The following is a 19,255-nucleotide window of genomic DNA, read 5'->3' on the forward strand; positions in this document are numbered from 1 at the left end:
TCTCTTTCTTATATTCATAAGCTAATGTAAGTGAGGGTTTTTGCGAAAATTGCGTTTACATTATGCGTAAATTTGTAAACTTTTCGAAACAATGATTTCAATGGGTAAGGATGACATTACCAAAGATTCATGTCTCACATAAGTTCTGCAAACGATATGAGCAAGGAAAATGCAGTTCTTACTAAAAATGGCACTGCCAAAAACGATTCCGTTGTCAAAATTTTTATAAGTATGCTCAATTAGGCAATATTAACGAATTACTGTAAAGAATATAGAATTCCCTTAGGAAATTGCCTACCTTTAGGCGTATTCCGTGGTTCGAAGTGTTTTTAATTTTAAAATAACTCAAAAAGTAAATGACTTGTAAGCGTTTGACCTTCATATTCGGCTTCGGGGCCATGATTTAAGTAAGTGACGATATTTTCAATATTACCGAACGTTGTTTACATAGGTGATCAATGTTACCCCATATCAGCTAAATCAAAAAATCACTTTAAACATTTTTTTAAACATGCTTAAATTTTTCAAAAAACAAAATGCAATATATAGTTTCGAGCTATGGGTGGCAGTACTTGTTTAAAAAATATAAAATTTGCAATATTTGCATTTTCAAACGAAATATTTAAGAAATATACAAAAAAATGATCAATGTTCCCCCGGATTACGGTAACGACATTTATGGAAATGGAGGAATCTCTGAAGAAAGCTTTCTGCAAAGGAACTTTTGTATACAACCTGAAGGAATTTCTGGATGAATCGTTGAAAAACATATTGAGCAAAGAAATCTTGGATTGGAAGCATTTTTGAAGGTTATAATAATAATAGAAAACTAGTAAAGGTCTTTTAAAAAATGTGAAAAATACGTCCGAAAACATTTTTGGAAGCATCTTTGGCGGACTAGCTGGATAAATCCTTGCTAGGGTTTTCGAAGGAAGCTTCGAAGGAATCATAGATGGAATTCGCTGAAGATATACTCATAGAAATTCTTGGAGGAACTCCTGAAAACAATTCTCGTTGTATTCTTGAAGAAATTCCTGCACGAACCGCTAAAGGGACTCCTAAAGCCAATTCAGGTGGAAATTCTGGAGCAATCATGCAGCAATGCTTTGTGAAGTTCCTGCAGAAATTTTGGCAATAACTTCCGAACGGCGTCCAGTTAAATTTCCTAAAGTAGTATGTTGAACAGTCTCTAAATAGCATTATAGAAACTGTCTAAGAAATACTTGAAAAAAAAACATCCCTGGAGGAGTTCTTGGAAAAATCCCTGGAGAATTCTCCGAAAAAAATCACTAGGACCATCTAAAGAAATCCCTAGGGTTGGTGTCTGCCAAAAAAATTTCTAGAATAATCTCTGGAGACATCCCTAACCGAAGCATTTCGGTAATTTTTTGATGAAACTTAGAAAGATTCCCTGTTGAAATTTTTAGATCAGTATTATAAGGAACTTCCTTTAAAATGTTTAAAGTAATTCTGGAAGAATCACGAAAAGAATAGTTTCGTACGTTATAGAAATTTCTAGGCAATATATTCTTGAAGGAAGCTATGGATGAATCGAAGGAGAAATTTCTGGAGAAACTCTTGAAAAAATCCTCATAGAAATCCTGAAAAAAGTCGTGTACGAATCGCAGAAACTAAAGCTATCTCTGAAGGGAATCTTAAAGTCATCTTTGGCGCAATTTCTGGAAAAATCTTTTCAGCGATTTCCAATGAAATCCCTGTTAAAGATCTTGAAGTATCACATTAAAAAATTATTATAGAACCTTGCTAAAAATATATTGAAAAATTCCTTCAAAACAATCTCAAACGTTTTTAAGACGAATTCCTGAAGAATCCTAAGTTAATTTTCTGTAGTAATATCTGAAGATATGCTTAGAGAAATTCCTAGTTGAAATCTCAAAGAAATATTTAACAACATTTTGGATGAAATCTCTGGAAGCACCTATAAAGAAAATACTGGTTGAGTCTTAGAATAGAATCGGCTTAATTTCTTTAAGGAATGTTGAACGAAAATCTTGGAGGAAGTCCGTAGAAGAATCACGAAATGAACCCTTGAAGAAAAACTCACCTCCTGCGGTCCGAACTTGAACACCGAAGTCACGTTCCAAAGCTCCGCACATCCCGTAATCACCACCCGTTTGAAAATCTCCTCCCACATTCCTCCGGCACCGGCTCCGGCCATCCTTCCGCCAGAACCGCTTCCGCCCATTCCGGTGGCCAACTTCAGGCTCTTCGGATTCATTTGGCGCGCCAAGCGCTCACTGGAGAAGAAATTCTTGCTGATCCATCCGTAGATCTCCTTGTGCTGGTAGATCATTCTGAACGAGGCCAGCTTCGAGTAGATGTTGACCAGATCCTTCTCCAGCTTGGCGTCCACACTGAACTGCTCCAGGTAGAGCAGCTTCTCCTGCATGGTATCGATTTCCAGCTGCTGTAGCTGTGTTCCCACGTAGAACATCGGCATACGGAATTCATCCGAGGCGTTCCTACTGTTGAACTTGCCGGTTATGGTGAACGTCTGCAGCGTGGCAGCGAAATCATTAGAGCTGTTCTCTTTGACGGCCGAAATGGTCGTGTTCTCGATATTGATTGCAAAGTTCTTCGGAATTATGGGCGCAATCCGAAGATAGGTCTCGCTACCGCTAGTTGTTTCTCCGTCGAACTTGGGAACATGATCTAAATTTATGCTGTTCTGGCGAAGGAACATCTGGTGCCGACGCTTTTGGCTCTGAGCGTCTTTAATGAATTCGTAAAGTCCCCCATGGAGGACCGCTTTTGTATTGGTCATGGCCAATTGCAGCTTTTCCAGAGAAATGGGTCCATGAGCAACCAGGACACTGTCCAGGGCAATTCCAAAACTGAGCTCTCCCAGACAGGGCTGAGAGTCACCCGGCCGTGGCTTCTCCAACTTCTTTGAAGCCTGACAATGCCGGAGAATTTTAGCCTGTGCATCGCAAAGAGCCGCCGAAACCAGCATTGTCTTGGTGTTATGCACGAGACTGCCATCAAGATGAAGCTCCTTAGCGGTGGCATGCAGAAGCCATCCAGGATCGTGATCGTTGTTCAGCAGGGCAACTGACACGTTATTAATATGAACGGCCATAAATTGGGCAAACTTTATGATCATAGGATGAACTTTTTTCTCACGGAAGTCCAAGATCTTCCGTTGGGCGCCACGGGCACCAAGAAACGCGTCTGATTCGGCATTTGACTGTTGGTTCGATGATTGACCCGAAGATGAAGACTGGAATTGGTTCTGCTGCCGTCGATTGATGTCCTTGTTGACGCGTATGTCTCGAATGTTTATCGACAGCAGTTTAGTCACCTCCGAATTGAAGAAACTGCTGCGTATACAGATTTCATCGATTTGCTGAAAATAAAATAAGTAATAACATGAATTAAAGATAGTGGCAATGCTCGATTCCATTGATAAAGGGCTGGTAGCAAATGAGAAAAATAGAAACCTTAGAGACAAAAAGAAACCAAGCAGGAATCAGGAACTTTTTATAATTATTCCTCAGAGTTTCTGACCAGAGATTTCTCTGAAGATATTTCTGAAAAAAAACTTAGGTTTTCTTCGTAACATTACGATAAGTATTATTGTATGTATTTTTTCCTTGAATTTCTCAGAGAATTTCATTAGCAATTAATTCGGGTATTTGTCCAAAGTTTTGCTTAGGTATTACTCCGATGATTTTTTCAGAAGTTCATTTTGTGGTTTCAAGTGTTTCACCTAGAATGTTTTTAAGGCTCAAGAATTCGTCATTCAATCACCAGCAATCATCAAAAATTAAAAACCAGTATTTTCGTTCAAACTACAATCAATTCTTATGAAAATCTATCATCGTGTTTCAGATAGCAAGTGTAATGCAATGATAGATTTTTTTGAGAATTCCTGCAATTTTGAGCAAAAACGATTTTTAACGATGATGGATATTTTCCTCTTAAGGATAATCCCATTAGTTCTCTAGTGATTAGCCTTATTTTTTCAGGAATTCCTCCAAATATGTCTCAAATAAGTCCTCCGGGCATTCATCTAGTGACTCTTGCGTTGATTTCCATAGAATTCCAATTCCGTTTAAGACATCTCTTAGATTGTATCCAGAGATGCCTTCACTGATTTGTTGGGATTTGCCCCAACATTGTTGTTCATGATTTCAACCAGAAATATCTTCAGGAATAACTCCAGAGATTTATCCTAAAATTTTCTCAGGAATTCTTCCTGAAATTCTTTGATACATTTCCAAAGGATGTACTCAAACAATTTATACAGGAATTGTTCCAGGAGCATCTCCAAGACATGCTCAAGATAACTTTCCAGAAATTATAGTAGAAATTTCTGAAAAAATACCTGAATGAATTACTAAAGTAATGCAGGAATTATTCCTGAATGAAATGGTGGAGAAATTCTTAGAGCAATTTTCAAAGGAACTTCATAAATAATGTTTGGTTCAATTTTTGAGTTTTGGGTTCTCGAAAGAATTCTTGGAATATATCCTGGATAAAGCTTTAAACCGATACCTGGGAAAACCACCTGTTTTTTATCATATCCATATGAAAATGGCTGGAAAAATAACTGAAAAAATTGATGTAGGCATTTCAGTAGGAATACTTGTAAGGTTTTCGGTAAAAAAAAAACCCTAAACGTTTTTTGCAATGAACTCTGGTTGAAACATTGAGGATTTTCTTGGCCAAACTTTTGTAGGAATTTTCAGAAGATATCCTTTGAATACAACCTGAAAAAATCGGTGAGGATTAAGTCAGAACTGGTAGCGACTGAGTGTCTTGAAAATATGAACTTTAGAGTCAAGCAAGAAGAAAAGACTAAAAAGAGGCCAAATGGGAATGCAAAACAGACCAAAAGGAACGAATAAAACAAAAAGAAACCTTACAGAAGCCAAGAGATAAGAGTCATTTTTCTGAGAATATTGTCGACCTTTTATAAATGATTCACTCGAGGGATTCAAGTTTTAGCCCACAGTTTCGTTCAAATATTACTCTGCAGATTTTTTTAGATATAAATTTAGTGAATGTTTACGGAATTTCTCCAAGAATTTCAATACAGATACCTGCAAGAATTAAGCTGGTATTTTTTTATTTTTTTTTTTTTAAGATATCCACAGAAATTACCTTAAATATTGCACCCAAAATTTCTCAAAAAAAACCTTTCATTTTTTTAAGAAAGTTCCAAGTTTTCCAGGAATTTGTCCATTAATTTTAAGATCGCTTTGACTAAGACTTTCTTTACGATTCATGTTCGAAACATCATCAAATATTTAATCAGTTATTTCTCCAGAGATACATCAAGGAATTTCTTAGGATTTCCTTCATTCAAGGGTGTCAATTCAAAATCAATTTTTCAATTCCAAATGCCGAAAAAAAATGAATGACAAAATGATCTTGCCATTTGATATTTTTTTAACCGTTCGAATTTCGAAAAAGATATGAACTATCTAAAGGAAGTTCAGAGATATTTTGAAATTTTTTGAATAAATTTCTGTTAAATTTAAACTATACTTAAAAAAACGGCAAAGTTCAATAGCCAACCCATTACCTTCTAAGAATGCCTTTGGAATCATGGCTTCAAGAAGAAATCTTTTTCACAGAATCGACATCTCCAATAACATCTCCAATTGTTTTCCTATGGAACTAGCTAAAAATGTTGGCATAACTAAATCCAAAATTGCATCTCCCAAGCGATCTATCAGAGATTTGGACAAGAATCGAATCAACAACTTAAAAAAAATCTGGCTAAAAATATGCAAAAGACTATGCTATTTATTTATCAATCAATAATTGTTGTGGATAAAATGTGCTGTGAAACCGGCAACACGGACTGACGATACAAAAGAGCAATTGTAAAGAATATCATTGTTGGTAGGAAGTCGCGCCAAATTTGACTTCCTCCCCAACAATGATCTTATCATGAATTCATGTATCATCTTACAAGAAATTTGTTAAGAATGATTGAAAGAATTCGCTGTAAATCTGAAAAGTCCATACAAAATCTCATAAGGAGTCTCATAAGAACTTTGTCATAGATCTAGGATAAGTCAAACTAGTAATCCTGACCTCACCAAAAACCAATATAATAAAATGTGATAAAATAATCCCAAAAATCTACCAAACGGAATTGTCAAAGATTTCAGTAAATCTACCAAAAAAAATGTGTTGCTTAGGTTGTTGCCAATCTCTGCACATCTATTAAGAGTTTCAAGCAAAATCAGCCTAGGTTTCTTCCTAGAATCCACTAAAAACGTTATAAAAAATTATCAATCACATTTATAGTGATCTCTCAGGAAGAATTTTCAAAAAATTGGTCAATTCTTTGCTCGTTTCCCGTTAAGATTTTAGCAAATATCTAATTAAAAATTTACCATGATTCTGAATCGAAATCTAACAGGCATTTGATCAAGAACTTGGACATTAGACCTGTTCATATTTAAAAAAATGTCTGGAAATCTACCGGTCAAGCAGTATTCGGAATTCTCATGCTAAGAACAATGTCTGGTCAAATTTTCAGCTCATTTGATAAAGATTTCAGTATGCTTCAAGTTGAAAATGTGTTTTTGGGCTTATTTCAAAGTTTGAAAAATCATAACTAGCATGTGGAAAATCAAAACCACTTGCTATTACCACTATTTGAAAGCTAATTCTATTCTGTTAAAGTTTGTCGAACACGCTAACAAGATTAAATTGAGTTTTAACATTGTTTGATCCAAATTTGTACTCCACTGTACCCAGAAATTACAGTTTTCTTAATATACATGGTATGTAAAACATGCATTGGTATTATTTATTCAGGCCCTAGTCAACGGGAATCAAACATAATACATTTATGAATTCATTGACCATCAACAGATTACATGTTGCTCAAGGCAATAAATTATAATAAATGCCCAAAGATCGAGCACCGCATCGCAACCTGATGATAGTTAAATCGTGCATGACACATGTACCGGAAACGAATGAATTGAACAAGTTAGCATTGCTTTTTCTTTCCGAGTGATGATTGTTTTGATCGCATTTCACTGATCATTTAGAACGATTTGAAAACAATCATCATCATCGACTGAGAAAAGGCAGTGCTAACATGTTCATTTTTTGTATTCATTGAAGCTCACGATGGTGCTCTTGGCTCACCCACAGTGGATTTACAAATGTGCTTCATAATTACCTATTTTTTACAATTTATTTTCGTAAGATAAATGGTTATTTTGAACGGGATTGACTTTAAGATATGCATTGTCATCATGTCTGGAAAATAAAAATCCGAAATTTTCATGCAGGCATGCTGTTCAGTGAAAACAATTCTCGAAAAAAGAGATTTTCAAGAACCTCGAGATACAAACCTCAACCAAACTATGTTAAAACTTGCTCCAATCATAAAATTGTGTTCGGCAAAAGTTCGTAGAATTGGATAAACTACAATGTAGAAGTATTTCCGATAAATTTTGATGTTTCGTTCGGTAGTTATGATTTTTTAAAGCTTGAAAATAGCCCAAAACACATAATTGATTTGAAGCACAACTAAATTTACTCAAAATTGAGTGAAATTTTGGCCAGAAGTTCATTTCGCAATGAAAAATCAAAGTATTGGTTGACTGGGGAGTTTCCAGACATTTTTGAAAATATGAATAGGTCTATTGGACATCCTGAATATAATATTGTAGTTCAAGATTTTTTTAGGTAAAGATAAAAAGAAGTCAAATCTCATGCCTTTAAGAACACAAATCTGGAGAAACACATTCACGCTGAATACTTAATCGATTGGTCACTCGCTAGTGATGACCAATCGATCAAGTTTTTAGATTCAAGGTTTACTAGATGTGTGCTCTTGGAATTTTTGATCAGAAATTTCCTTATGTACAAATGGAAAATACACTTAAGAATCCACCTAATGTTCCTTCAGGAATTTATCTTGATATTCTTGATGAACTCTTACTCTTGGACTAGGTATTCAGGATGTATTTTTATTTTCGACGAACTTGAGACAAATCGAATGAAAAATATTCATTAGATCAATCTAATAAACAACTGTTCTTGTTTCAAAATGATAAACAATCAATATTCTATGAAAAAAACTAATAAAATCAAAACTGATTTCGAAAAATTTATTTCATTTGCAATATGGTTTGTTCAGGCACTTTTTACAAAAAAAAACTTTTTTTGAAAAAAAATAGTCTTATGATCGACGATTTCTTTAAACAGGAATTAAGAGTTAAATTGATTGATTTCTGTAGGATCGAATTGCTGTAGTGAAATCTAAAATGAAGATTTGAAAAATTACTCCAGAAATGTTTTGAAACACTTCTAGGAAAAACAATCTGAAGAAGCTTCATGAAGATTCTAAGATCAAATCAATTGAGGAAATTCTGGAAGAGTTTTTAAAAGATGGCCTCGGATAATCCCTGAAATGGTTTTTGGGCAACTCCTGGCAGTAAGGTCAATTAATTTATATGAACAGTCCTGAAAAAATAACAAAAATCCGTGTAGGAATTATGATAGGGTTTCTCGAAAAAAAAAAAATCTGTACAGATTCCTCTGAAAAGCCCTGGAATAATCCATAGTTAATATTGTTTAAAAAACTAATGTATATAATATATATTTTTTTAAAGATCTAGAGTCTTTAGTAACAAGAAGAAATTGATGGAAGAAAAAAGGGAAAATATTGGAACAAAAGTCCTAGTACGTTTACCAAAATTTTCCAAAATCTGGTAAAATACTTAAATTTTTGTTCAATTTTTTTTTATATATTGCTACAATAGTAATAAAAAAGTACGCGAAGAATTTTCTTGATAAATTTACATTTATTACTTTAATAAAAAACAAAATAGCTTTAAAAATATTTTAAAACGTTCATATTGACTGCCCGTTAGCAAAAATGCTAAGGGAGTACCTAATCACTTAAGTCATTTGAAGCAAATTAAAGAGAATATATTTCAAATTTCTAGTACGTAGGCACTAGTTTATTTGTCGAGCAATCATCACTAGTAAAATGCAACTTATTTTCTTTTCATTTTCTTATTCTTCTTAAGTGCGCATAGTAAGGAACCATTTTTCAACTATGTTCCTTACTATGCGCAGCAGTTATATAACGTTATTTTCAACATACAATCAACCCTCCAGAGGTCGATATTGAAGGGAACCATCGACTTGTCGACACCATCGAGATATGGAATAGAAATGCTTTGGAAAATTGTTTGAGGGGACCATTATAGTAAGGGAAGATTAAAAAATTACGACCATCATATTTGAAGAATTTCTACACTTCGTCCCGTCAATCCCCTGTCGCGATTTTTACAGTACTTAATGCATGCATTGTCACATTTTCGTAGAATCCTCCTCCCCTGGACGATGGACGTAATTTTTGAATGCTCCCTAACCATGCAATACAATAATATTGATTTTTTGTATAGTTTCATGAGTCAATATCGAGTAATGGAACATCGAGGTTTAATCGTATTTGCTATATAGAAACGCCAATAAAGTACTGTATTGATCTGCAATAGGACTCGTTCATTAATTACGTCACGCTTATACAGAGCGGCGATACTTCTCGATTGAGTGATGAACAATACATTAAGAATGGATATACCCTTTCGCTTTAACTATTCTTCGTGTTTAGTAGAAATGTTCGGGTTTTACATATAACAAAACAGAACCAGGTTCTTATTTATTTTATTTAAACCCGGATCTAACCCAAATCCGAGACAATTATTTAATACCAAACCCGGACCCGAACCGAACCAAAGCAAATTTGTTTTTTATATTTTCTAGTGAAAATACATAAACAGTCGAAGCTTATTTTCCTTCACACGCGAAGGGTGAACGCAAAAAAAAGACGTAGTTTTTACCCTTTTTGTATGTTGCTTTAAATTTTAGAAAACTAAGTTAATTATATGTTTTGGAAATCATATGATGTTTTTGATTATTTTGAGAGTTGCACTTAATGGCATTCAGTAACAGTAATTATCATGGATTGAATTATAGATAAAATTCACTTCACTTAGTAAAGTCGTATAAAGCAAGAATATTAATTCAGAGTTTAAATGATAGTAATGCTTTTAGTAAAATACTTCAACTGTTATAAATAATTTATCGAGTGCGCAGAGTTAGGAACCTAATTGCGCAGAATAAGGAGCATTGCATAAATGAGTGCGCCGCTGAGTTAGGAACACGGACACCCTTGAGAATAATTAAAAATTTGCAATAAAAATCATTACTTAGTGAAGCTTCTATATTTTTTTCTTACACATAAGATCAATAAGTATTTGCTCCCAAAATTTCCGAGTATTGTGTTTTGTTTTCAATTGATTACAGCTGTTTGAAATTTGAAAATCCTCAAGTGCGCAGAGTATGGGGCCTTCACGGTATAGACTTTAGGAAAATTTTCGAACTAATGGCTGGTAAAATTACTGGAGGTGGTAGCGTTGGAGTGCTCAAAAAATTCCTGGGGCAAATTATAGAGAAATTCCACTAAGCATCCCTTGAAATATCGCGGGAGGAATTACTGGAGAAAGTGACGTTAGACTGCTCAAGGATTATTTGGAGCAAGTTATTCTAAGCAGCTTACTCTAAGCATCTCATGAAATTTCTGAAGGAATTACGAACGACAGTCGAGTCTAGTACCCGATACTGAAGACGGGCTTACAGTTGAGGTCGGATTACGCGTATCTGTCAAAGGATACACACTCTTAGTGCAATTAAACGGTATACCTTAGAACTGAATTCGGTTTTCATTTATTCATAGGCATTCCACCAAACAGCTCGAAGATTTATTATAATTACGGACGAATTTCTAAAAGAATTGGTGGCGAAATCTCTAAAGAAATCTTTATAAAAATTTCGTAAGACCAGTCGACAGCTTGCTCTCGCAGCAAACAGAAGCCTTTTGTTTCGCTCCGCGCGCGTCTGTCTGCGTCTCCAAAGCCATTTTTCGGGTATCTCGCCAGTTTTTCTGGTGTCTATCGGTACATTACGTGTCCCCGGACGACTATTGGCACGGTTTTTGCATTCTTACCAACCCCGGCGGGAACTTTTCAGGAGCTGACGTCGGAAAAAGTGCATCTAACCTCAATTAGCAGCATCAACGGGCTGCAGCACAGTGGTCCAGAAGAGACACTATTGTGATCGTGGAAGTGTGAACCGAAAAAGCTTTTATTTACCGTTCATGTGAATCCGAATCAGCATTTCTTCTTCTCGTTTCGTTTCGTGTGCAAGTGTGTGTACTTAAGGACATTATAAAAGGAAGCCTTTTAAAATACTGCATCAGTATTTGTTGAACTTCCACGTTTCTCAAACAGTGATAGTGTTTGTGAGGGAGAAAGCATATCATAAATACAATCGTAAAACCAAACTGTCGCTACTAAAGATGCCACCAATACTACAAAACAACACGATAGCAAATGGTTGCCGTCGTGATTGTTTACATTTCGTAAGAATAAAATTGGAAGCGAAAATATTTAAGCACTTCCCCGTGATTTTAAACATTAAACAGTGAGTTTAACTGTAGTTACGGAAAATTTACAAATCCACGATTCAAGTGAATATATTTTTGTTAGTGAATGTTTTGTGAAGAGTGTGAATGTGCCGTGTAAAAATATGTTGCGCTAGTTGTGCGAAGAAGAATAAAAACAGAAGATGGAAGAAACATATTTTAGCACGATGATAAAAATGCACGAGTTTAGTGTTTCTAATGAAATCTCGCGAAAAAAGGAGCTTTGGCAGATACAATATATATGCACGGGCCAGCTGACATGAATTTACGCCACAACCAGGTAGGTAATGAGGATTGAATTCGCATAATATATTTGCATTCGATCGCCCTAGCCAGTTGCGTGGCAAAGGGGGTGAAAGTGGGAAGAGGTGCGGTAGGTGCCATATCAGGCGCCATATTTGGCTTCGCTTTATAATGTCCTTAAACCAGCGTTTCTAAAGCGGTTTTATCTGGTTCGCCCACATGGAGTGGGCCCCGGACCCTTTTCCCCCTATTGGGGATCAAGGAGGCGGCTGCTCATCCAATTTTTTCGACGGTGAATTTGCTGGAGCGCTGTTGCCAGGATACCTTGACAAGGAAGGAACAAGAGGGTCTATTCAAGTGCTCCGAATGCAAGCAGTTGTAGGAGTACTGCCATGCAACCCTTTCGTTATGCGGAAAACAATCGAAAAATGCGTAGGCACAAAAATCGACGGCGCTTTTCCCGAAGGCAAGGAAGGAATAAGTTACGTTCTGAAGGTCCGCAGCACAACCCAGGCCACCAAACTAATGAAGCTGACCATGCTTATTGATGGAACAGGAGTTAAGGTCACCGAGCATCCAACCTTGAATATCAGTCGCTGTGTCGTGAATTGCAGAGCCGTGATGGATCTCGCCGACAAGATTCTTGAAGAGGAACTATTCGATCAAGGGGTACGAGGATTCCGACGCATAACCAAGCGCGTAGGAAAAGATAACGTTAATACGTCTACTCTGATCCTAACAATCGCAGGAACCGTTATCCCGGCGCACATAGACTTCGGCTACATCCGGTGTAAGACACGCCTCTATTTTCCTGCACCAATGCAATGCTACAATTGCTGGGGGTTTGGACATACCAGTAAGCGTTGCCAACAATCACATGCAACCTGTGGGACTTGCTCAAAAGACCACACGATTGGTAAGGAGAATCCCTGTCAAGCGGAGGTATATTGCAAGCGGTGCGACAGACATAGCCACTCTCTGGCCAGCCGAAAATGCCCTGTCTACGGCAATGAAAACGAAATCCAAAAGATTCAAGGCATTTCGTACCCAGCAGCCCGAAGGCTATTTGAACAAGCCAATAACCAGCACACCTTCTCCAGCGTCACAGTAGCTAGCAAGGATCAGCAAATCGCCGACCTGTCCTCTAAAGTTGACAAACTCCTTCAGGAAATGGAAGCGAAGAATAAGCGAATCGAATCTCTTGAAGTAACCCTAAATGGCAACATCCACCCGGGCAACAACGGCATGATTGCGGAGCTTCTGCAAAAAGTAGATCTCCTGACCTGTGAAATGAGAAAGAAGGATGAAAGAATACAGACCCTGGAAGCAGCCCTGCAGAGCGGTTCCCGCATGGAAATTGTCCGGAAACACGGCACAATTGAGGACCTAGTAACTAAGGTCAACGACCTTGAACTCCAACTGAAACAGAAAGAAAGAGAGGTCTACACCTTCCAAAGTCTCTTCCAAAAACGCTCCCAATCCCACGTCCAACACTCTTCAAACGTTGCTCAACAATCTACCGACAACCCTGCAGCTAATTCGCAAGCCCAAAACCAGATCGATATAGCGCCTACAAACTCGAAAAAGAATAAGAATAGGAAACAGAAGGTGAAAGAATCCCAGTTGACTCCCATGTATGAAAGCGAAACCAGCCCAATTCCCTCAGAGCCAACTTCGGTAGAGCGAACCCCCAAAAGAGATCGTGCAATCACAGACTCTGATGAATCATCCGGCCAGCCAAAAAATAAGGTCTATACTCCTAACTGTGACCTCATTCCCAACGTTAACATCTCCACTTCAAGTAGAGACGATGACATGTCAGATTCCTAGAAATTCATCCAGTACTCCTCGCTAAAGCACTCTACAACAGGGAAATTACATGTGTTATACCAGTCATGGGCCCTAAACCCATAGAAAGTGGTCAGTCCACCAAGAAAGAGGAGACTACTGGAGTGTCTATCACAAGTTCAACCACTTCCATCAACGATACAACAGAAGAAGACGATGTTTCCAAAATCCCACGTCCAAATGCCACCTTTTTTCAAGCAGTTCCAACATCTTTGCTGTGGGAGGGCCCATCAACGATGCCTTCCCCCAGTGAGGCTCTGTTGGGATCTGCAACCAGCGAATCGGGAAAAAACACCATAGAAACCAAGACTTCCCAACCAAGACGTTCTGCACGGATCAAAGCAAGATATCTAAACGAGACTTCGAAGAGCAATGCGGATGCTCAGCTAGGTCATGCAAACAGCTGCAGCGTGGCAGATTATGATCGCGTTCAGGCTCTTCGGTACGGCCCTGCTGCGGTACCCATTGCATTCAGTTCCTCTGCCTCTGCACCACCAACTTTCTCTAGATCGTTTACCAACCCTGGTACGTCTACGGCCGTCATCGATACGATAAAGCAAACCAATTTCGTGCTGCAGTGGAATATAAACGGATTTCACAACAACATAAGTGACCTAGAATGCCTGATCCACGACAACCTGCCTGTCGTAATAGCCTTACAAGAAGCTCATCGCACCACTGTGAACAGAATGAATCGAATGTTGAGAGGAAGGTACAGATGGATATACAAAAGCAATGCAAATGTATACCATTCTGTAGCGATCGGGGTACTAGAATCGGTCACTTTCTCCCAGTTACAACTAGATACCGACCTTCCCATTGTCGCTGTCAAACTCGATTATCCATTCCCTGTATCGATAGTCAGTATGTATCTGCCATGTGGTAAAATACAGGACCTCAAAAACCGACTACTCCGTGCACAAGGTGCAAAATTGATCCTTGGCGACGATAACGGGCACCATACCACATGGGGAAGTGCCAGGGTTAATGCTCGAGGTTCCATCTTGATGGAACTTGCAAAGGTAATGGACTAGATTTCACTTAACGATGGGTCCATTACTTTCACCAGCGGTCAACGTGAATCAACCGTCGACGTATCCTTTGCTAGCTCCAGCATCGTCAACAGATTGCTCTGGAGTGTCGGTGCAGACCCCCTTGGAAGCGATCATCACCCCATCTCGATATCTATCAACCAACGACCTCCAGAAACATCGCGCCGCCCTCGATGGATTTACAATCAAGCAGACTGGGCATCCTTACAAGCAATGATCGACGAGTCACTGGATTCATCCGAACCCGACAACCTTTCTACCTTTCTGAGTACCATCCACCAGGCAGCCGCTGCATCTATACCGAAAACCAGTCCCAAACCTGGCCGTAAGGCTCTCCCATGGTGGTCACCAGAAACGAAAAAAGCAATAAAAGCCAGGAGAAAGGCCCTACGATTGATAAAGCGACTTCCTGATTGTCACCCAGACAAAGATGCGGCCATGGCCCTCTACAGAGCAAAACGGAATGAATGCCGACAAATCATACGTGACGCAAAAAATCAATGCTGGGAAAGCTTCCTGGACAGTATAAACTCCAGCCAATCCTCGACCGAACTATGGAGTAAAGTAAATTCTCTTAGCGGAAAACGGAAGGCTCATGGTATCGCCATTCACCAAGACGGCGTCCTTACCAGGGATCCAAGTACAATTGCTCAGGCCCTGGGAGAATATTTCACCTCTCTTTCGGCATTTGAGAAATACAGCAACACCTTCAAGCGACGAAACGATGCTAGCAGCCTCGAAAAAATGATCATTCCAGAAGACAAAACTCACCAACCAATCAACGAACCCTTCCGTCTTATCGAACTAGAACTGGCCTTAGCCAAGTGTAACGGTAAATCTGCCGGAGTCGATGAGATAGGTTACCCAATATTGAAGCATCTCCCTCCCGTTGGCAAAGCAGCCCTGTTACGACTGCTAAACAAGGAATGGACTGGAAACACCTTACCGAAAGAGTGGAATCATAGCCTCGTTATTCCTATTCCTAAACACGGTTCTGTTAACAAAGCACCTACAGATTTTCGTCCGATTTCGCTATCATGCTGCATCAGCAAGGTGATGGAAAGAATGGTTAACCGCCGCCTGGTTCACTTTCTTGAATCTAATGGTCATCTTGACCACCGACAGCACGCGTTTCGTTCCGGTCACGGAACGGGGACATACTTTGCAACTCTTGGACAAGTACTCCACGATGCTAAATCACAGGAGCAACACGTTAAACTGGCTACACTAGACTTGGCGAAAGCCTACAATCGGGCCTGGACACCAGGCGTCATTAACCAGCTTTCCAAATGGGGTCTGACAGGACATGTCCTTCACTTCCTGAGAAATTTTCTGCGTAACAGAACTTTCCAAGTTTGCATTGGGAATCACCGCTCAAATACTTTTTCAGAAGAGACCGGCATACCGCAAGGCTCGGTTATTGCCGTCACTATATTCCTAATTGCCATGAACGGGGTCTTCAGTAGTCTTCCGAAAGAGATCTTTATTTTCGTTTATGCGGACGACATAATGCTTGTGGTTATTGGGTCCACCGAAAAAGCGCTCCGCCGGAAACTCCAGGCATCAGTGAACGCCGTCGCCAAGTGGGGCAATAAAGTAGGATTCGAGTTATCAGCTGAGAAAAGTGCCATAATGCACCTCTGTACATCCCGCCATCGTCCCATTCGTTCTCTAGTCACTGCCAACGGTCAACCAATACCATTAAAAAAATCCGTTCGAGTACTTGGTATTCACTTGGACAGGCATCTGACCTTCGTCAAACACTTCAATGAAGTTAAACGGAATTGTCAAACTCGCCTAAACCTTTTTCGTACATTAGTCAGACGCCATAACACCAGCAACCGTGACGTCCGCCTTCGTGTAGCAGCAGCAATCATTGATAGCAGACTACTCTACGGTATAGAACTTAGCTGTACAACAACCGACGCAATGGTCCGTCACTCGCTCCTGTTTATCATCAATCGATACGAATCGCTTCCGGTCTACTGCCATCCACGCCATCAGACGCTGTCTGTGCAGAAACCGGTAGATTGCCGTTAACGTATCTCATCACAGAGACTGTATGCAAAAGAGCAATCAGTTTCCTAGAGAAGACAACACCTTGTACCGGCGGAGTCCTTCTCCTTGATGAGGCGAACCGGCTCCTGCGTGGACACGTCAACCAAGTGCTCCCCCCTGTGGCCGAGGTCCACTGGAATGGAGCCAGGAGTTGGGACTCGCCCCGTATGAACATTGAAACATCGATAAAGAATGCCTTCCGGGCGGGAGACAACTCCCCTGCGTTGACTAGATCTGTCGCCGAGCTACTTCGAACGAAATATCCCGACTATACACATCGGTATACAGATGGCTCCCTCCGAGGCCCAGGACGGAGTTGGTATCGGCGTTACCAACCCTGAAATCAGCCGTTTTCTCCGCCTTCCAGATCCCTGCTCAGTATTTTCTGTAGAAGCAGCAGCCATCCTTATCGCCTCTACAATGCCGTCACCGAAGCCAGTCCTGATACTGACAGACTCAGCCAGTGTTCTCGCAGCGTTATCATCGGAAGTGACTCGCCATCCATGGATCCAAGCAATCCAGCTTAAGGCGCATCCGGGTACAGTATTTGCTTGGATACCTGGACACTGCGGGATCCGTGGCAACGAAGAGGCTGACCGTTTAGCAGCTCACGGTAGACATTCAACTTTCTACACAAAGGAAATTCCTGGCCAAGATTTGAAACGTTGGATCACTACGACCATTAGGGACACCTGGGCGCTTAAGTGGCTGAACACACGTAACCTCTTCTTACGAAAAATTAAATATGATGTTACACGATGGGTTGACCCCAAAAACCATCTCGAGCAAAAAATTATGTCCAGACTTCGCACGGGTCACACAAAGGCTTCTCACAATATGGGAGGTGAGGGACCTTTCCGAAGAATCTGTCCCGCTTGCAATGTATTATACTCGGTGGAGCACTTCATCATTAATTGTCCTCAACATCAGGCTGCTCGCATGCTGCATGACATTCCTGACAGTATCCGCTGTGCTCTCAACAACGACCCTGACAACATCACACGACTTATGAATTATTTAAAAGACATCGAACTATACCACAACATCTAGCCATCCTCCCCGACAGGATAATTCAACTTGACCACGCTTCGAAACTTGACAACGAATTCGTTTAATGGAACCACCCTAGAATACAGCCTGGAACAGATCATGCACCCGCACCTGGACTATCCAACGGAAATAGCTTTTATATTACGAATGATTGTCTATCCTTAAATAAAATGTTAACTTAACACATTACTCTGCATAAGTATTACTGCCCAGGAGGGCCAATGTAACGCCCTCTTTTTTCGGAGAACCAGCCACTGGCTGAAAGTCTCCTTAATAAAGATAAAATAAATAAAAATAAATAATTTCGTAAGACTTCCAAAACAAATCTTTGGATAAATCACTACAAGATGTTTCTTAAGAACCTGTAGAACAATCGAGTCAGAGTCTTTGACCGTTTCTCTGGAGCTTCTCGAATTTTGCCCCAGGATTTACTGTGAAAAAGGCGACTTTAGAGAGCATTTTAGTTAAAAAAAAAACGATTTGAAAGATATCCCTTTAAATTAGACTTTTTTGGATAACAGCGTTGAAATAGTGACCAAGTTTCCAAAAATAAACCTGCTACCAGCCCTGCGTTGATTAGATAAAAAGTTCATCACGCGATGAATCACTCATAAATTCATAATCGAACCCAGGGGTCAAAAAACAAATGTCACCGTAGCGGTGATTGAATTCTAAATTTAGATTAACCATCGTTGGAAGTTTGATTATTAATTACATAATTCCACCACAAATGTACAAAATACACTTACCACCGAGAAGCCGCTCTTGCAAACATTTACATCCCGCAGGGAAAACGGCAAACTGATCCGACCAAAGCGAATTTTGATGTTGAACTTTCGTTTCAAGATGTATCCAATGCATTGCGGCAACAACCTAAAAAGAGGGAAACGAACGATGTACCCAATCAAACATTATCGACAAAAAAACATCCGCAAAGTGGAGCCGCTAGTGGCCCCAAACGAGAGCACCGCCCACCAAACAAAATTCACCTACCAAGTAATCGCCAAATAAATCAGCACGATAATCACCAGAAACCAGAATAGCCCGATCATGATTGGATCATTTTCCGATGGTCAAAGCTTGCCAGTATTGATTTTCACCTGTTTGCACTCCAAAAACCCGAAAATTCTCCCGATTTTTACGCGAAATTCACTTTCCCTTTTGTTTCGCTGGTCAATGTCAATCGTCAAAAAAAAACCGAACGGAACGCGAAAATTTTTATCAACAACACATCATCACTTGACACTTTCCACCGTTCGACTGATGGATGATGGGTCAGTGACTTGGCGACGGTGAGCAGAGGGGTAGAAAGAAAACGAATGAAGCAGAAAAGCGAAACAAACGAAAAACAGATGTTTTCGGAAGAAAGTGCATGGCAAAATGAAAAAAAACTAATGACGTTGTTGCGATGAGGGCGTATTATATTTTAGTTCTATATAAATATTAATTTCTACTTATTTGTTACCAGTAATCTTGTGACAATTATCAAAATGTCACAATGCAATGC

General features: G+C 39.4%; 1 protein-coding gene across 2 annotated transcripts in view; it reads right to left on the reverse strand.

The window, feature by feature from the left end:
* LOC5578168 (protein KIAA0100) overlaps positions 1-19,085 on the reverse strand; it is a 48,033-nt gene extending 28,948 nt beyond the window's left edge. The window contains exons 1-3 of one of the 2 annotated variants that reach the window (XM_021840378.1): positions 18,742-19,085; positions 18,498-18,621; positions 2,066-3,367 (exon numbers count right to left, since the gene is read on the reverse strand). In XM_021840378.1, coding sequence (XP_021696070.1) covers positions 2,066-3,367; positions 18,498-18,621; positions 18,742-18,800 — 1,485 coding nt within the window. In that variant the 5' untranslated portion in view covers positions 18,801-19,085. The remainder of the gene's footprint in view (positions 1-2,065; positions 3,368-18,497; positions 18,622-18,741) is intronic. The other variant, XM_021840379.1, reaches the window with a different exon arrangement.
* Positions 19,086-19,255: the final 170 nt, after the last annotated feature.

The sequence above is a fragment of the Aedes aegypti genome, chromosome 2, assembly GCF_002204515.2.
Source record: "Aedes aegypti strain LVP_AGWG chromosome 2, AaegL5.0 Primary Assembly, whole genome shotgun sequence".
In the NCBI taxonomy this organism is placed as follows: domain Eukaryota; kingdom Metazoa; phylum Arthropoda; class Insecta; order Diptera; family Culicidae; genus Aedes; species Aedes aegypti.